General features: G+C 43.4%; 1 protein-coding gene across 4 annotated transcripts in view; it reads left to right on the top strand.

The window, feature by feature from the left end:
- Positions 1-17,680, top strand: part of MPPED2 (metallophosphoesterase domain containing 2) — a 164,507-nt gene that overhangs the window by 81,403 nt on the left and 65,424 nt on the right. For all 4 annotated transcript variants that reach the window (XM_037040430.1, XM_037040432.1, XM_037040431.1 and 1 more), the window contains exon 4: positions 2,570-2,795. In XM_037040430.1, the coding sequence (XP_036896325.1) occupies positions 2,570-2,795 (226 nt within the window). The remainder of the gene's footprint in view (positions 1-2,569; positions 2,796-17,680) is intronic.

Raw genomic sequence — 17,680 nt, 5'->3', positions numbered from 1 at the left:
AGGTGACAGATTTGTCCGCTGCCCTGCTTACACTTTTCATATAAAACAGGAAGGTTGGCAGATTATAGATAAAAGGTCAGTTCAGCAAACAAACAAAAAAAGAATATATGTCAGACAGTCTCATAACATAGGTAGCAGAGAATGGACGTTGAAACTACTATTGGGTTCCCAGCAAGAGATGAGTTTGTTGGCACCGTGTAAATCTCATCACTGTGTCTGCAGCTGTTCATTTTGGTGGCTACTCCTTTATGCCCAGTTTCCCAATATGATTTAAAAGACACCAAGGAGTCCTGTCTTCCTGAGGAAGATTTACTTTGTAGCAGTTTTCCTTTTTTTTTTTTTCGAATGGGTCTGAAGGACAAACATGTACTTCCTGTTGCCTTGTCTCCCAGTCTCACCCGTGCCATCTCTGAACCAAAGCTCTAAAATGGGAAAGGCGAGAAGCCAAGCCCTTTTGCAAGAGCAGTGGTGCATAAAGAAAGGGTTTACAGTGAGTCCATCGTTACGAATGATTAAAGGGGAACCGGGCAGCTACCGCGTGAGTTGTACAAATAGAGTAGCTCAAAGATTCAGGCCAGTAGGACTTGTGTTGGAACAAATTACTGTTCAGGAAAACAGTCCAATCTTGGGAATGCAGGTGAACTGGGGGGTGTGGTATTAGGCCAGTGGGGTCACAGAACCATGATATTAGAGTTGTGGGGCAGCTCACAGATTTCCACCGTGTGCAGTACTTGGAATTTGCAGCTTGTTAATACATCTTTCATCTGTATTTTAAGTGCAAGGAATTGTGCAGGATATATTTGTTCTTTCCAAGTAGCTTGCTGTATGCATTGCACTTCTTATTGCTTTATGCTAATGCAGGTTATAAACTCACACAAACATGTACTTGAGAGAGGCTTCCTATGGTCCCTGAGCTGTTGTCCCCCTGGCAAATAACTGAGGCCAAAGGCATGTCACAGCATCGTAGGCTAGTAGTCCAGGATACCCACGGACACTCGGCCACAGTGTTTTCAGTTTCATCTTTACGCAGTGTTTTTTTCTGACTGCTTTCATCTCTCTCTTTATTCTCCCCATTAACCCATGTGCTATATATGCACTTTTATTACTGTTGGAAACATGAAAAAGTGGAAGCTAAAGAAAAACCAGTTGCATTCCAAAGCGTATTCTGGCAATCTTAAAAATTGCTTCAATATTAGCAGATACGTTTGCATTGTGCTACTGGGATTATTGGGGGCTTCGCAGTGTAATTGCTACCGTTTGCATTGCTGAAATGCAGGTGGACCCATAACAAAATTTGCTCCCCACCCTAAAAATAAATATAACTCTCTTCCCCACTAAGCCTCATTAATTAAATCATTGACTCAGGCTTGCTGGTAAGGACCAATTCTTTACAACAAGTATATCCAATTTCCTGCTAGTGGTAACTTTCATTCTTCCTGGAATTGCAGGAAACATTAATTTTTCGTTGGACCCAGGAGTCTCAGGAAGCTGGAATTATAGGCATTATTGTCCCACCCTTTTTCCTTTCAAAATGAAATGAAATGAAATGAAACGAGCAGCAGCCCAGTGGTGAGGCTTGAGGGATGGGTAATGAAAACGAATAGAAAGGGCATTAATTTCAGAATGGGGACAGCTGCCCAGCACTATCTCCCTTTGGATTTTGGTTCTTATAGCATCACGGTGAGTTATTAATATGTATGATCTGTACTTTATTCAAACATTATAAATCTATGCAGAAGTCTGGTGTTTGGGTTTTTCTTTATAGCTTTCATTCTTCTTCCCAGAATTATCTCATTTCGATCGGGAAACTTTTGCATAAAAAGCACACACCAAGAGCTCACATTTCCATACCATAAATATTAAAAGGGGGTTAAGCTTTACAGTTTCTTCTCCCATCCCCAATGGGTGGAAAGTTAGCCTTCAAATACAGGGGGAGGCATTATTAACGTTCTTTTTATCCCCAAGCCAAAAGATAAACTTTAACTTACAGTATGGAATTGTACTATTTTACTTACGTAAATTGTGGTATGCTTGGCTATGCCACATCTTTTCTGTGAAGGGTATGCTAAAAATTTAGCAGTCATCTGAATTGTTAAGAATAGTTGGTTTGCTTATTTATTTATTAAAGTAGAATTGACATACAATTTATGTTAGTTTCAGGCATAGAACAGAGAGATTCTATGTTTATATGCCCAACGATGTCATCTGCTTGTTTTTTGAGGACCAAACCAAGTTCAGACCCTTTTTTTTTTTGAGGAATGTGATTAAAGTGCTTTTTGCTGAATTCATCACAGTGAATCTGTAGCATACAGAAGAGGGAAATGGAACCAGAAAACTTAATGTCTTCTTAGTAGCTTTTTAGCTTCTTAGCAGCTTCCTATCTCTCGTTTATTGTCATTTTTGTTAGCATAAAGGAGTAGTCATAAATTTTGGTTCCCATGGAAATATAAAGGAATGCACGAGCTATTTCATTTGGGCATACCGTCTGTTAATCACGCAGCCTCGGCTGTTGTACTTCATGATGGGAAATGAACGTGCTAATTGGTGCTCTTTTTTTTTCTTATTTCAGGAAACCTGCCATATGAATATAAAATAGTGATTGCTGGGAATCATGAACTGACATTTGATAAGGAATTCATGGCAGACCTTGTTAAACAGGACTACTACCGTTTCCCCTCTGTGTCCAAATTGAAACCAGAGGACTTTGACAACGTCCAGTCCCTCCTGACAAACAGTATTTACTTACAAGACTCGGAGGTAACTGTGAAGGGATTCAGGATATACGGGGCACCTTGGTAAGTGTCTGTGCGAACAGTCTCGTCCTGTGTGTGTGTGTCCCGTCCCCGCCCCCCACCGCTCAGCAAAGCCTGGCGCAGACCTGGGTGCTTTGAAGGAAAAGGATAAGCTGGAATGAATCCTTATTGCTGTATTTCCAACAGAACACAAAGTCTGGCCCTGCTGCAAAGGGCTTGTGTGGTTGTTTTCATTGTGATGCAGAGGTCTTTAGGCAAGGTCCGTGGGAGCAGGGCTTGGGTTGATAGGGGTGTTGGGGGGGGCTTCATGTGTGTCTGTGGGGCACAGAAGGATTTGGGGGAAGGGCACCACTGTTCCTCTTCACACAGTATCCAGGGCTTTGGACATTCCCTCGCCTTAGGCTACTCATTTCCCTCTCAGTGTATACTGGAAGCACTCCTAGACTTGCTGCTTAGATGTATGGTTTTCGAAACTTACTACACATAAGAATCGCTAACTCTGAAGAAATACAGATTTTTGAGGCCCTGCCCATCCAGACTCTGGTTCTCCTTCCTGAAGTGGAGCCCACTAATCTATATATTTTTCAAAGCTCCCCAGAGGAGGCTGATGCCCAGACACTTTGGAAGTCATGGGTTAAGAGCTCAGTACTAGAGTTCTCTGCACTGAGATTTACCAAACTTGGAGCAGGTGCGTGTTCTCCGGGGCCAGACAAGAAGTATTTTGACCTTGGCTTCTGTCAGTTGTCTGGTTTTGAAGAAGCTGATTCACAGAGGTTGAGCCCCAGTTTCTGCATCCCCAAGCAGTGGAAATAATACATCCTTTAGAGGGTTATTATGAGGATTAAATTAAGTGACATTTGTAGTAGATTCAGAAGAGTACCACCTGAGTACCTGGTAGTTTGCTTAGGATAATAATTTTCTGGCCTTGGATCTGCCACTAAGTATTTATGTGAACTTGAACCTTCAGAGGCAGTTATTTCTTCATCTTCAAAATGGGAGTGTTAGATCAGAAGGTCAGTGTCAAAGAAGTGTTGGGTTTTTATTATGTATTTACTTTTCGAGTGCTCTGTATGTATATAGAGCAGAAGAATTAGCTTTTTACTCACCCAACCTGGCGAGGTAGTGCAGTCCTGCCTTAGGAGTCGCAGGTGAAGGCTGGAATGGGAGGGAGTAAATTCAGGTCGGCCACCCCACTCAACAGTTTGGTTTGTCCTGTGTAGAATACCAAGTTGAAATATTTCTTATCTCATCCGGCATCTGAAAGGACTGATGAGTGGATACAGGACATATATCCATGTAATAATCAACTTGACAATGATTGTGGACTCTTAGTTGAGTTCTTACCATATACACCAGGCACTATCTATATCCAGGGTAGATAAAGGATATATCTATCTCTATCCTTTATAGATCTATAAATATAGATCCTATAGATCTATATGTAGATCTACCCTATAGATCTATACATCTATAAAGGATAGAGATAGATATATCCTTTATATCTATCATCTGGTTTATTTCAAATACCTTTTGAGAGATGGGCACTATTCTGATTCTTATTTGGCAGATGAGAAAACTCAGGCACAGAAAGGCTAAGTGATTGCCCAAGAATCACAGACTAACTGGTAGCATCCTGATTTGAGACTGACAACAGGGTTTGAGATGTGGCTGAGGTGGCGGTGGTCATTTGTGGTTATTGTCTGCAATGGACCTATCCAGCTTCAGTCACGTACATCAGTTCATTTTTTTTAATATGTGAGAAGATGGTAAAGGGAAAAGAGAATAAAGAGTCGAGATTAGTCTTATCAAACAGGAATCTGACAAAGGAGCTCGGGGTGGTGTTGGAGGTTGATACAAACATTTCTGGGTAAAGAGGAGTGGAGAGAGAGAGCTGCCCCGGATGTCCNAGGGTTTGAGATGTGGCTGAGGTGGCGGTGGTCATTTGTGGTTATTGTCTGCAATGGACCTATCCAGCTTCAGTCACGTACATCAGTTCATTTTTTTTAATATGTGAGAAGATGGTAAAGGGAAAAGAGAATAAAGAGTCGAGATTAGTCTTATTAAACAGGAATCTGACAAAGGAGCTCGGGGTGGTGTTGGAGGTTGATACTAACATTTCTGGGTAAAGAGGAGTGGAGAGAGAGAGCTGCCCCGGATGTCCAGTGTGGCCCTTAATGACTGTCTGGTGGCTGGGGTATGACCTCTGACTGGCAGAGTAGTTTTGTGGAGTTACAATCATTTTTTTCAATAACTCAGATGATCTTTGAAAAATCTTCAAAGGGCACTGAAGATTGAAGGTTATTCCAGAGTAAACAGGATTTTTTTCCGAGACCCCAGGGTTGGTAGTTGCTGAAATGCTGAGATGCCAACAAGCTTCCTCCATTGTCGGAGCACATCCAAGCCTGTTTAGGGTCAGGTTTAGCCAAATCAGACTATGGCCGTGATGAAGGAGGGAGAGATTTTGGGTCCTGAACCAGAGCTTGCAGCATGTCAAGAAATGAAAAAACAGCAACAACAGAGTAATTCAAATAATGTGATGGGGATGAGGGATAATTTTTTTTGGTGGTGGTACAAACTCGGACAAAGTTTATGTCTGAAATGGATTCATATCATGCAAAAATCTTATTTTAATATTGGAAGAGATAGTAAAATTAAGAGAATAGACGTTCTTAGCCATCTGAAATATTTTCCTGAGGTTGTTTTACGCACAGTTTATTGGGATTTCCAGAAAGTCTGAACTGCTTCCTACCTGGCATGTCCTTACAACGAGGGAGATTTTTGTGTGGAATTTGCCTCACTCGGAGGAATTGTTGCTATTTGTCCTTTGCAGGGGTTGATGGTAAGAAAGCTTGTCTCATCCTGTATTTTGGAGGCATCAGTAATTTGGATCTTACTCTGAAGGTTAAAATCAATATTCGCAGGACTGTTGAAAATCTGAACCTTGACTTAGGAATGCCTACGTGCTCATTTCCACGCGAGGAGGGCAGATTTTCCCAGATCCCCGACTTGTTCAGCCTTGGGACCTGGGGCGAGTTTCTGAACACCTCCATGCGTCTGTTTTCTCATCTCTAAAAGTGGGAGATAGCAACATTACGTCCCTCACGTGGTGGTCAGGAGGATAAATGAGTTCATGGGTCCGCAGCACACAGAACACTTCCTGGCATCCAGGGAGCATTTGATAAGTGGTAGCTGTCACCGATAGAGTGGGGTTGGTGTTTCCAGTCTACATTGTACCTTTGTCCAGTTCATACGAAGGCTGTTGCACTAGTCCTCAGATAGGGTGGGTCTAGCCCTAGTTCAGCCTCTGCTGACTGGCTGACTCACTTAACTTCTCTATTGGTAAAAACAGGGGCAACGTCGGAATCTTGCGGGCATGCTTATTTAAATATCATATATGATTTTTAACCTCTTTCATTATGAAGAATTTAACTGGAGACTAAGTTACCATCTTTCTTTCTCCTTTCGGAAGTTAGGTTTTTCCATTCCTGAGTTGTGCTCAGAGGTGAATGAATGCCTGCTTAATAACCTATTAGAAATGGCAGCCCCCGAGTAAGTTAAACGGATGGTGAGTGACATGCTTTTCTAATGACTTTTTGGAAGAAATACTAAATTCTGGTTTGCTGATAGTGCCAGTGGTTTGAATCTAAAAACAAATCAAGTAAAAATCTTGATATGAAGGATTTCCATCCTCTCATAGGTTTCTCAAAAGTAATTGCCATCTGACCAGGAAGATAGCTACGACTCACATATCTAAAAAATGTGGAGTGTGACTCGGTCCCCTCTATGAAGGGTTATTTCATGGGTGTTTACAACTTGAAGCACAGTCGAGAGCTTCCTGAAGATCAGGAAGAACGAAAGGCGTGTCTCTGATTTACAGTTTAGCAGGGATTTGTATGTGGAAGGAGACTGACAGCGCTTCAGCGCACTCACGTGTGTTTACAACCGACGCGCACTGTGGTGCTCCTTCCGTCCCCGAGGAAGAGGGCTTGGATGTTGTTCCGTATAGGTCTGGGAAAATTCAGCGGCCTGCCCTGAAGAAGTTGTAAGTGGGATGGCTTGTCCGGGGAGAAAGGTGCTGCCCCCTGGAAGGCGGACAGGGGGTGACACATTCCTGGGGATGTCCCTGCTTCCAGAGGTCTGATGGCAGGTTGTGTGGGTTCTTTCCAGAGTCACTCCTCTGTACTCATCAGCTTCAGAACTTGTCAAGCTCTGTACTTCTCACATTTTGACAAGAAAAAAAAAATGTTTCAGCCCTCCGCGCTTGCTCAGGACTCACCCCACTTGTTGAAACTTACGTGAGTCTGCCCCCCAAGGGAAAATGCTTCATTGTTCGGTACTCGTCGGTTCTGGAACAAATTAACGATGAGTACCGAGGTACCGCTGTATTTTTCTTCACCATTTCGTTATTCTAAACATCTTAAAGAAAGAAATCGGGCACGATGTGTTGTTATCTTTGGGAGTAGCAGTTCAATCGCGCTTTCTTAATTTCTCCTATTATGCTTTTCCCGCCCTCTTTGGGGGACAGAAGAAAAGGGTCTTGTGTTGTGAGACAGTTATGTCTGCCTAAGACTGAGCTGTCACAACAGGGAAGCTGGTGAGTTTCTTGAATCCCTCATGTTGATTCTCTGCTGCCAAGATGGTTCCTGATTTCCTCGTCACAACCGCTCTCAGCTCCGTAATGTCTTTTCCAAAGGCTGAGTGTTGTTAGAAACAGGAGACACCATTCTACTCTGTCAAATATTGGCCACTGCGGTGACTGACCAGTTGTCTGGCCAGGGGAGAGGAGCAGTGGAATCGTATAATATTTTTTTGTGGTTTTGGTTACTGATCTGTGGAGCCTGCATCATAGTGCGAGCAGGTTTCAGTAAACTCACTGGTGGGGCTTGGCATTTAAACATCCGCTAGCCCCTTCTCTCCTGCCCCCAGTTTCAAGTGCTCTTTTGTTACTAAGATGCTGTATAGAAGAAAAACAAAATCCAGGTATAACTGAGCAGCAGCCAGGCTGCAAAAAGGAAAGAGTCTATGTATCCGACCGGCGCAGAGCCGTTGTGTGGCTTAGCCGCAGCCTGCATGCACCTCGTTCCCCTCTTCCACAGAAGTGCAGAGCTGGTCTCCCGTGGCTTTTAATGAATATGAGGGGGGCTTTCCGATGTGCAGGAATTTGATCTCTGTGCTGACCAAGGGGTCAGGAACAAAGAGCACACTTTTTCATGTGAGAGTAGACCCAGGTGTAATTTGTCAGATTTAGTAACTGTGGAGGAAGTGCCTTAACTTCTGCAGCAAGGAAATTAGATCCGGGGCCTAGGCTGTGTAATTCTGAAACGGCTGAAGTAGCAAGAGCTCGCCCATTCGAGTTGCATTTTCAAAGGAAGTGTGAGCAGGATTTGTGTTTTTCTCCCTCCTCTCTTTTCCCCATGTCGGGTCATAAACGTGTTGAATTCATTCATTCATTTAGATGTAATTTTCTCAGCATTTTTTAAAGTGGGAGTTAAGTGCTGATTTTACTCTGCAGCGTTTATAATTGTGCTTGCATACCAATGGCTACAAGGTTGCTCACGTTTCCTTGTTCTGTTCAGTGTGATAGTACTTTATGTTTACCCTGTCAGAAAAGCTTCAGATGTTTTTATTTCCAATTATAAGTTTTGTAATGCATCATGTACTTTGATGACAGTCTTCAAGTTCTTGAAATAGCAAACAAATTAACAGCAGATATCGAGTGAAAGGATTAGAAAAACAATTGGCAACTCGTATGATAGAATTCAGATATGGGGATGGGTGGAATGGGCTCATTTATTTTATTTTCAGTCATACTTGTAATTAACTTGGGCCCCAAAAAAAAAAGGAAGAAAGAAAGAAAGAACTCCCCATTCAGCAGGAAAGTCCTTTCACAGTAAAGAGCCATACAAACAGTATTGGTTCTGTACCACGTTCTCAGGATTCCGGCTTTTATTCAGGAAGCCTCAGAAAGGTATTGGCACAGAAGAAGGTCTCTGTGTGTGTGTTAAACAAATATGCACTCTGCTTTTACATGATTCTGTTTAAAGGCCCAGGCTAACATTTCATTTTTCTTGGCTCGGGGCCCATGGACTCTCCCATTATGAAACCTATGGCTGTTCTGCCCTGCTCTGGAGTTTCAGGCTCTGTTTACATTTTTGCCCATTTCAGAAGGCAGCTGACTGCTCTTAGAGCCGCCCGGGATCAGGTTCTCTTCTGGTTTAACAACGGCCCTGTTTATTTGAAAAAGGAGAAAGCAAAACCGATCACTTTGCTTCCTACCTCCCGTGGATAGCCGTGTCAGGAAACAGCATTTCGAAAGCTGGTTAATGCAGAGCTTGTGACGTTGGATCCACCTGCACCTTTCCAGCCACTCCGTCCAAACCTCGGAAGCTTGTCCTGGTGCCTTTAGCCGATGTGTTGGTGGTGGTTGCATAGACCAGTGTGGCATAGATAGAGGTCGTATGAATATCAGCATTTGCGTAACTTCAGTTTTTGCCTACCCATTCTGAGAGACAAACTCAATTAGCAAACAACAATAATAAATTTGGATGGTATTTTTTTAACTCAGAGAATGTGCACCTGTGTTACTTGGGCTTCACAACCGTTCTAAATAATTAAAATCTAAATTGAAAAGCAATTATAAACAATTCAAATAGGCAAAGGATGTATTAGTAACAATAGTAGCCAGCATTTACAAGTGGTTATAAGGCTACTCCGTAGAGCCAGCCCCCTTTTGACAGAGGAGAGCAAGATGGAGTTTTTGTCAGGGTGACTTGCCCAAAGTCACAGAGTTCTTATGGGGACAACTGGGGCTAAAATCCAGAGCTCCTTTACTGAGGTCTCTAGACTAAACCAGGATATCTTAATAACCACAGAAGTCCCCCTATTCTACTCGTCAACCTGCAGCAACACAGGCAGTGGCCACTTGGAACACTGGGCTGTTTCCGCCCAGTTACAAGGGCAGACAGATCCAGGCCAGGACGCCACAGGAGCTCTCAGGGCTCAGAGATGAGGTGCTTGCTGGGGGCGGGGGTGGGGGGAGGAGGCATGTTGAGGGTACATGACAAATGAACCATCCTGTATCCTTTATGTGGTGTGCTCTTCAACCTTTGCAGAGGAAAGGTTGTTTTCAGTTTTCAAAATGAAAAGTCTGTGTCTCACAAGACATAGATCAGCTCCTTCTGGTCTTTCTGCACTTTAGAGACAGCTTCTCTTTCCCTTGCATACCCATCAGGGGGCCAGGTGTCAGGTGCATGTGGCTTTTTCCCTCCAAAGCACCAAGTGGCAGGTGAGAGAGACAGCAGCCCTGGGCATAGGCACCAAGAAGGAAGTGCTGGCCGTGTGCCTCCTCTGAAGTCAGGCCTGGCGTGAGTCCAGGCACCATGCCACAGAGACCTGGACCTTCACGTTGAGACCCAATTGGCTGGCTCCTGGGTGTTCTTTTATTTCCTCAAGTTATACTGACAGGCTTCTTTTTACCCCACAGTTGCTGCTGGTGGATGGAAGGAGGTTATAACGTGGTATAAGCTCTGTGAGGGCAGGAAGTCTGTTTGCTTTGTTCTCTGTGCATGCCCTAGGCTAGCCCAGTGCTGGCCCGGAGTGGCTGCTTAGTCCGTATCTGCTGAATGAATGAATAAGAGACGTGTCTCTCATTGATGGACTGAAGGTCTACACAGCTGCAGGAGGAAAGAAAATATTTGCCATACGAGATGATCTAGCATAGCCACAAATCTGTAAGGTCGACCAGAGGTGGCAGAGCATAATGGAACGAAACAAAGCGCTGAATTATGTCCATGAACTTCATGGACATACCAGGTCCTTCCTGAACACAGAAAGCATAGCAGCACCTCTTCCGGTGAATGTGGTTTACTAAGGCTGAGGATGGGAGTGGCTGGACAAACTTAACTCCAAGGCAGTGAGAATTTTCAAAGAAAGGCTCCCAAAGTATTTTAAGCTCTTTATTGTCACTTCTTTACCTCAGATGCCTTATCTCCCTGTTGTGAGCAAGAATGGAAGTTTCTGTTAGATTTGGAGAATGCCTCCTCTGGCTGTAGTCAAGGAAGTCAGGGTAAGGTGTGAGTTTGGTAGGAACCTCTACCAGGTGGCCCTCAGCAAGTCCTTGGGACATTAGAAATCGGTTATCAAATAGTTAGTATTTTCTTTTCACAGTGGTGGAATTCTCAGGGGTTGAATTCTTAGAGTTGAATTAAAGTCACGTAGATTCTGTATCATTTCTTTTCAAGGTATTTGGCAAACACGATTTCTCATTTTATACTGTAAACTCCAAGTGCAATGTGAGTTTCTCCAGGTGTTACCAGTGTTATCAGGGAGTCTTTCGGGGCCCCGATGACAGTCTCCACCCGTCTCTGCCTGGTTCGCATCACTGCTGCTGCCCTGCCTTCCTGGGGCTTTCTTCCCCCCCGTAGCTCAGATGTGCTCGTAAGTAAGTCCAGGGACCTGCACTGTTCTGCTGATCCTCCAGATGATCCGCAATGCAGGTGAGCTGGGCTTCGGAGCACAGAGGTGGGGCGGTTGCCAGCTTCCACCTTCTGCCCCCCTTCCGCCAGGTACTGCGTCTGTGCAGCCTCAGGATAACCCTCCGTCCCTTCTGATGAGTCTGCCCTTGGGGGGCCTGCTGGGGGACAGCCTGCCACGTGTGCTCAGGGACATCCCTCTGACAGTGAAGGCTTCGCGGGCACTGGCCTGCAGCTCTTCCTGCTGATCCCCTCATCCTTTAAAGCATCAGGTCCTCAGGTTAACCAGCTTCTGGCAGGACCTCCCCAGAAGAAAGGCATGCACCGAGTGGTCTGATCCTCGGGCTGGACCTGGTTTAAAAGGCTGCAGCCCTGTTCCGCCTGCTGAAGGTGGGGGCAGGCAGTGTGTGGTACAGCGCTGTGGGCTTTGGAATTCAGACACAGCTGTCCCCAGCAAGCTGGAGTCGCAGTGTATCATTTAGAATGCATGTGCCTTGTTAAGCAACTTATTTCCTCTCCTGAATGGCAGTTTCATCTGTCAAATGGGTGTGCAAATGATACTGACCATTTATTGAACATCACCCACATACAGGTACCTTATGTAACGTTGTTTTTAAGCCTCACAGCAACCCTCCAGGAAAGGCAACTTTACAAGTCCCATTTGGGAGATGATGAAATTACAGGTTGCAGAAGTTACTCCCCCAAGGGCACCCATTTCCCAAATAACAGAACTGGGGTTGGAAGTCCAACCCCAAAGCCTTTTTTTTTTTTTTACTAGTCAGTGTTGTTGTTCATGGGATTAAAATGTGATAAGGTAGTTAACTTCCTGGTACACGGTAGATGCTCAGAAAGTATTATTTTCTTCCCTGAAATGTACCAATTGTTTAGTTTTATAATGGCTACTAGTTTTTTTTGTTTTGTTTTGTTTGCTTTTTGTTCTTCTTTTTTATGATGGCATACCAGACTAAAAGGGAGAAGTAAAAGGGGGCGGAAATGAGGTGACTTAGTCTAAGAAAATGGTTACCACTGTCTGTGTATGTATGTGAGAGAGAGAAAGAGAAATTTAAAGGCAATTGTACAGTTGCTTAGCACCGCCAGTTGCCTCAGGTCTGGCTAAGTGGCACCGTATAAGAAAGGAGCCCCATACATTGGCTGCATTTGGTCCAAAGATATGAAAGAGCGAATAGATGTCTGTTAGAAGAAGAAATGTGGACATTGCTAAGGTCATTTACATGAGTATCATTTTGACTTTATGAGTAACACTTGGTACTGTGTTTTCGCCCAAGAAAAATAAAGATGATCTTGGGTGAGACTCTAAAGTGAATGTGGAATGTTCTGTGAGGGCCGTGGGCGAAGGAAGTTAGTGACAAAGTTCAAAGACCCCCTGGGTTTGTACAGAATGTGTCTACATACTGTCAAAAGGCAGAGAAGATGAATTACAAATCTGCATTAATTCAGGAGAGGCTATGGGAAGACAGTTTTGCTCAAATATTAGAAGAGATCAGCCCAGTTAACGTGTAAATAGAGTTAATGTGACTAGGAATGTCCAAGTATGAAACTTACAGTGAAAACTCGACAGAGAGAAACATTGGTGTCTGAAAGGCAAATGGGAGAAAATAGTGAAGATCTAGCTAGCCTACATAAGATTCTTCCCAGAATAAAACTTCCCAAGACAGCATCTGAAGATGCGGGTGATATTTATTGAGGAATTCAGATACTTTCAGGCCTGCTGTCTGGCATGGCGGAGTTAAGATAGGTCACATTTTTTAAAACAGGGGCAGCGTCAGAGTCTTGATGGTGCTGACATTTCACATGAACTTTAGTAAATCAGCACTTACGACTAAGCACAACCAATACTATGTTTGTAAAAGAAAAAAAAGGTCAGAGTAGACACACTTGATTTTCCAGTTTTCCCAAAATTGGTTATTCCCTCCCCCTGCCCTCCTTTTTTACATATTCTGTACAAAATGATTGCACTTAACACTAAGTGGCTCTGATGCCTGCCTAGCTTAATAACTGGAGATTGCTGTTTCTCTCATTGCATTGCAAGCTACTGTATGTGTTGAAATTACTGAACATAATCAGTCTGAACACTGAATCCAATCTGAATCCCTTAAGAGGCACTGAGTCTTCATGCCACAGAAGGTCTCGTGAGCAATGGGAAGCACCTCAGAGTACCATGGTCTGAGTAACAACAGGATTATCAAAGACACGCTAGGGGAAGAATGTTTTCATTGTCTTAATGATTTAAAAGTCCAATCCCCAATTCGCTAACCATCATCTGACCCCTGGTTTTAGTTTGAATGAAGAATTAGTAGAAAACACCTTCTTGTTTTGATCCTTTCAGACTAAATTCAAGATGAGCCTAAAACCTACTCAGAAGTTGTGGATGACAAAGCTAGTGGGCAACACGCCGCCAAGCAGTTATTCGCCACCTCTCACCACTTTTTTAGTTCTTTTCCTTTGGTATTACAACTTCAGGGACAGAAAAAAACTGTGGAGAGGAGATGTAAGACATTCCACTGGTGGGTTTTGCTCTTGTATTATTTAAGCAAATTACTATGGAGGAAGCATTTGAGAATGAGGACTTTGGGCGATGCTTTCATGCCTCTGTTGCAAAAATTCCTCATGTTTCTCTTTTTTTTCCAGATACAACAGCAAAGACTAGTTTTTCTTTTTATCCACATTCAGCCTTTCCCTTTAAAAGATGTACTTTTATAAGGTGAAGAATTTACCTGTTGGTCCAGCAGAATGAGTAGGAAAAAGATGGAAAACTTGGGTGTGGCTGTGTGTGTATGCGTGTGCGTGTGTGTATGTGTGTGTGTGTGCTGGCTCTGACCTCTGTGCTTTTTAAACAGCTCTCACCCGAGACAGATGCTGTGTGGTTGCGCTGGCAAAGCAGCTTCAGAGACAGGCCCGTGAAGGGCGAGGGAGTGTTGGGTGTACTGAGTGCCTTCCTACATTCAAAAACGCTGTTGAGAATCTGATATATGGGGGAGTACGGGTTTTCAAGGTGATTTGCCATAGAAATGACCTTCTATGGTGTGTGAACTCTGCTCTGAAGTGTCCGAGAGAAGCAGGGCCACTTCTTTGGAAATTGGGAAGTTGGGCCAGCCTGTCAGCCTCAGGCGTAAACCATGCTCCGAAGTCAGCTCTGAGATGTTGGAACTGTGGCTACTCAGGGTTTTCATTACAAATATAATGTGTTTCTCCTTCATTGATTATTGGCGATAAACAGAATAATTGGATTATTGATGAAGCAGAATACAAATATGCCAGAAAACAATGTATTCTCTTTGTCCATTGAACCTAATATTCTTCTTGTGAATGGTGGAGGTGGAGGGTGGTGGGAGGCTGCTTTTCTGGGTTTCCACAAGTAAGACTAAGAAAAACAAGGTGAAAGGAAATAGTTACTGCAGAAAATCATCAAGAATAGGAATCATGGCCCTGGCTGGCGTAGCTCAGTGGATTGAGCGTGGGCCTGCGAACCAGACGATCGCGGTTCGATTCCCAGTCAGGGCACATGCCTGGGTTGCAAGCCGGTTCCTTGCAGGCTAACTACCAGCAGGGGACGCACAAAAGGCAACCATACATTGATGTTTCTCTCCCTCTCTCCTTCCCCTCTAAAGATAAATAAATAAATTTAAAAAAAAAGAATAGGAATCATGCAAAAAGTAGACATCTGAATTCCTGAACATTGTTTCCCAAGCTATGCGAACTCTCTTCACTGAACCAGATACTTAACACGGGTGACGATTTTACAGTTCCAGCAAACATTCATACAATCACCTGGTTTTAGTCATTTGAGAATTAACATCAGAGAGCGATGATATGTTTTTCTTCTTATATTTAGCAGTAAGCATTTCAAAAGCCATACCTCCAGTAAAAATATACAGAGGGATCATGGCATTACAAAAAACATACAAATAGAGAGAGAACATGAAAACCGAGAGGTAAGTACACCACAAGAATAACAGCGATTTTTCTCTTAGGAATGTTCTTTTTCCTTTTTTTCATTCTACTTACCTGGGATTTTATATATTCTATCAGTGGGTATTTTTATAGTCGGGAGGGGGGGAGCCATATTCTCTTATAAAATGTGTCTAGGGGTAATTTGGCAATTGACTCTCTTCTTCAATCTTATGCTTACGTTGTGTTGATAGCTCTTGTGTATTTGTGGGCCAGGACATACACACACACACACACACACACACACACACACACACACTCACAGGCTACCTGTGTGCGAGCCATTGCAAAAGACGGGGAGGTGGAAGCGCCCTCCTAGTCAACAAGTGCTTGTGGTTTCCCCCGCTGAAATGGAAGGATTCCCAGAGAGCATCCAGGGCCAGCATCTTTCTGCCAAAAGATGCCATTTCCTCTTTGAAACCGACATCTCCAAAGAAGGTGGCACTTCGATGCCTTGTTTGGTGATGGGGTGACCGAGGGAACCCAGAGCCGCATTTTGATTTATGGCTGAATGCAGTGCCCAGGGACTTGGGGTCTGAGAGTCTGGCTTTAAAGGATGTGACTCCAGAAGAGGAAAGCCTGGTGCCTACCTTTGCTTATTTGTATTCCAGTGCTGTAACCTCCCCTCCTCTCCTGTGTCTTTGTTCTATTAATCTGCAAAACAGGGCTCTCTAGACTTGTGATTAGTCCTTGGAGCTTGTTTCTATTAATCAGTCTGCAAAACAGGTCGACTTGGATGCTTTTGTCCCAGAGCTTAAATGCGTTCCCCTTGTCAGGCTGCAGTTTAGGGTGTTCAGTTTGCGTTAACTGGGACCAGGCGGTGAAGTTCGGTTTTTATATGCTGATTGCATTGTCAAGAAAGAAAATACTGTTTGGCAAGGCAGCCCGAACATGCTGATGTACAATTGTAGACCTACGGTTTAGGAGGAGGAAAAGTTTGTTGAAAATATAACTTGTGTAGTCTGGCTGTGTTGTACTGATGACTACACTGTGCCGTTGAGTGGAACAGAAAATAAGGCATTATTCATATTGCATAGTCTAGAAGGAAGGTGTCGAGCAAAGCTTACCTATTCATAGTTGTAGGTGGATTTGGAATGTAATTCTCGTTTGATACTTAAATTGAGAATGGTGTCCTCTTAGCGACAGTACTGAATAATTATAAGGCCCAACACAATTTTGTGAATTTTCTTACTGTTTTTTTTACCTCCCCACCCTCCCTGGTGCAGACCGACTGCCACAGATTGAAATGACTCGACCTGTTAGGAGGGGAAACTCTCTCTCAGTTTTCTTATCTTCATTATCAAGGGGCAGGCAGTGACTTCACTGTAGAGATGGAGTGTGGGTTAACGGAGTGATGATTATAAATTGCCTCGTAAAAGGCTCGTGATCACCATTTAAAAAATTCTGCCAACTCTAACGTGTGAATGATAGGATTTGCTGATAAAGAATTTTTTTAATGCGTAACTTTTCCCAGGGACAATGACACTTTGGGGGAAAAACCATTTTCTATTGGAAGTCATCTTTTACATCTCTAAAAATTCCTACAGAATTTCAGCATTCATTACTTGTGAAATAACTGTTACCCCCACCCCACAAAAGAAAGAACTGTGCTGGAGTACTGTATATGCAAGGAGCAAACTGTCAGAGCCCCGGATTAAATTTGTCATCAGTGATAAATTTAGCGCTCTTAGATACTTTAATAAGTGCTTCAGCTTGATTTATTGGTTTTGTTAGTTAACAAGAGTATATTATGTCTTGTACAGAACTTAGCAGAAGCAATTTCTGACTAGACCTTCCTTGATTTAAAAATAAATGAAGTCTCATTTTAGTTGTGGTGGTAATTATTTTAGTACTAAATTGGAAGGTAAGTAACTGCAGTCCTGTCATTAATATGTTTTTTTTAAAAAAGGAAGAAAAGGAAAATGTCAAGATGTGAAAGGGAAGACATTGAAAAGGTTCTAGTTCTTTATTTTTGTACATACTTTATTTCCTTTGTGTATAGGTGGCGTGTCTAGGCTGTTTTACTGGTTGGGGCTTAAGTTGCAGCCCTTGCATATATAATCACTAATGAGTGTCAGGATTCAGCTGCTAATTTGAAAGGCTTTGTGGCTCTTTCACCCCAGACACTAGCAGCTTCATTAGGCGCTGCTTTGTCCAGCCTGACCTTCGCTGGCCTCCAGATCACAGCCAAATACCAACATTACGCCAACACCCTCCAGCTGAAACAGTCCAGACAGGATTCCTTCGGGGCCTGTCTTATCAGCATCTGCTCCTGACGGAGACTTGGGTGCCTCTCCAGCACCTTTCCCCAAAGAGGACCTGTGTCCTCACACCCATGGGGGTATTCAGTGGATCGGAGATCTGAGTTTTATAGCAGTCAACACATTTCTCTGTCCCTTTTTTACAAAACATCCTTTTATAAAGCATAGCTTTTAAAATGTGCTTTTATGGATGTTTCATTGAAAGCAGTAAAAGGAGTTTTCTCCT

This window comes from Sturnira hondurensis, unplaced genomic scaffold, assembly GCF_014824575.4.
Source record: "Sturnira hondurensis isolate 20B ecotype Veracruz unplaced genomic scaffold, ASM1482457v3 Scaffold0002638, whole genome shotgun sequence".
Taxonomy (NCBI): domain Eukaryota; kingdom Metazoa; phylum Chordata; class Mammalia; order Chiroptera; family Phyllostomidae; genus Sturnira; species Sturnira hondurensis.
This window is presented reverse-complemented; position numbering and strand designations above follow the sequence as displayed.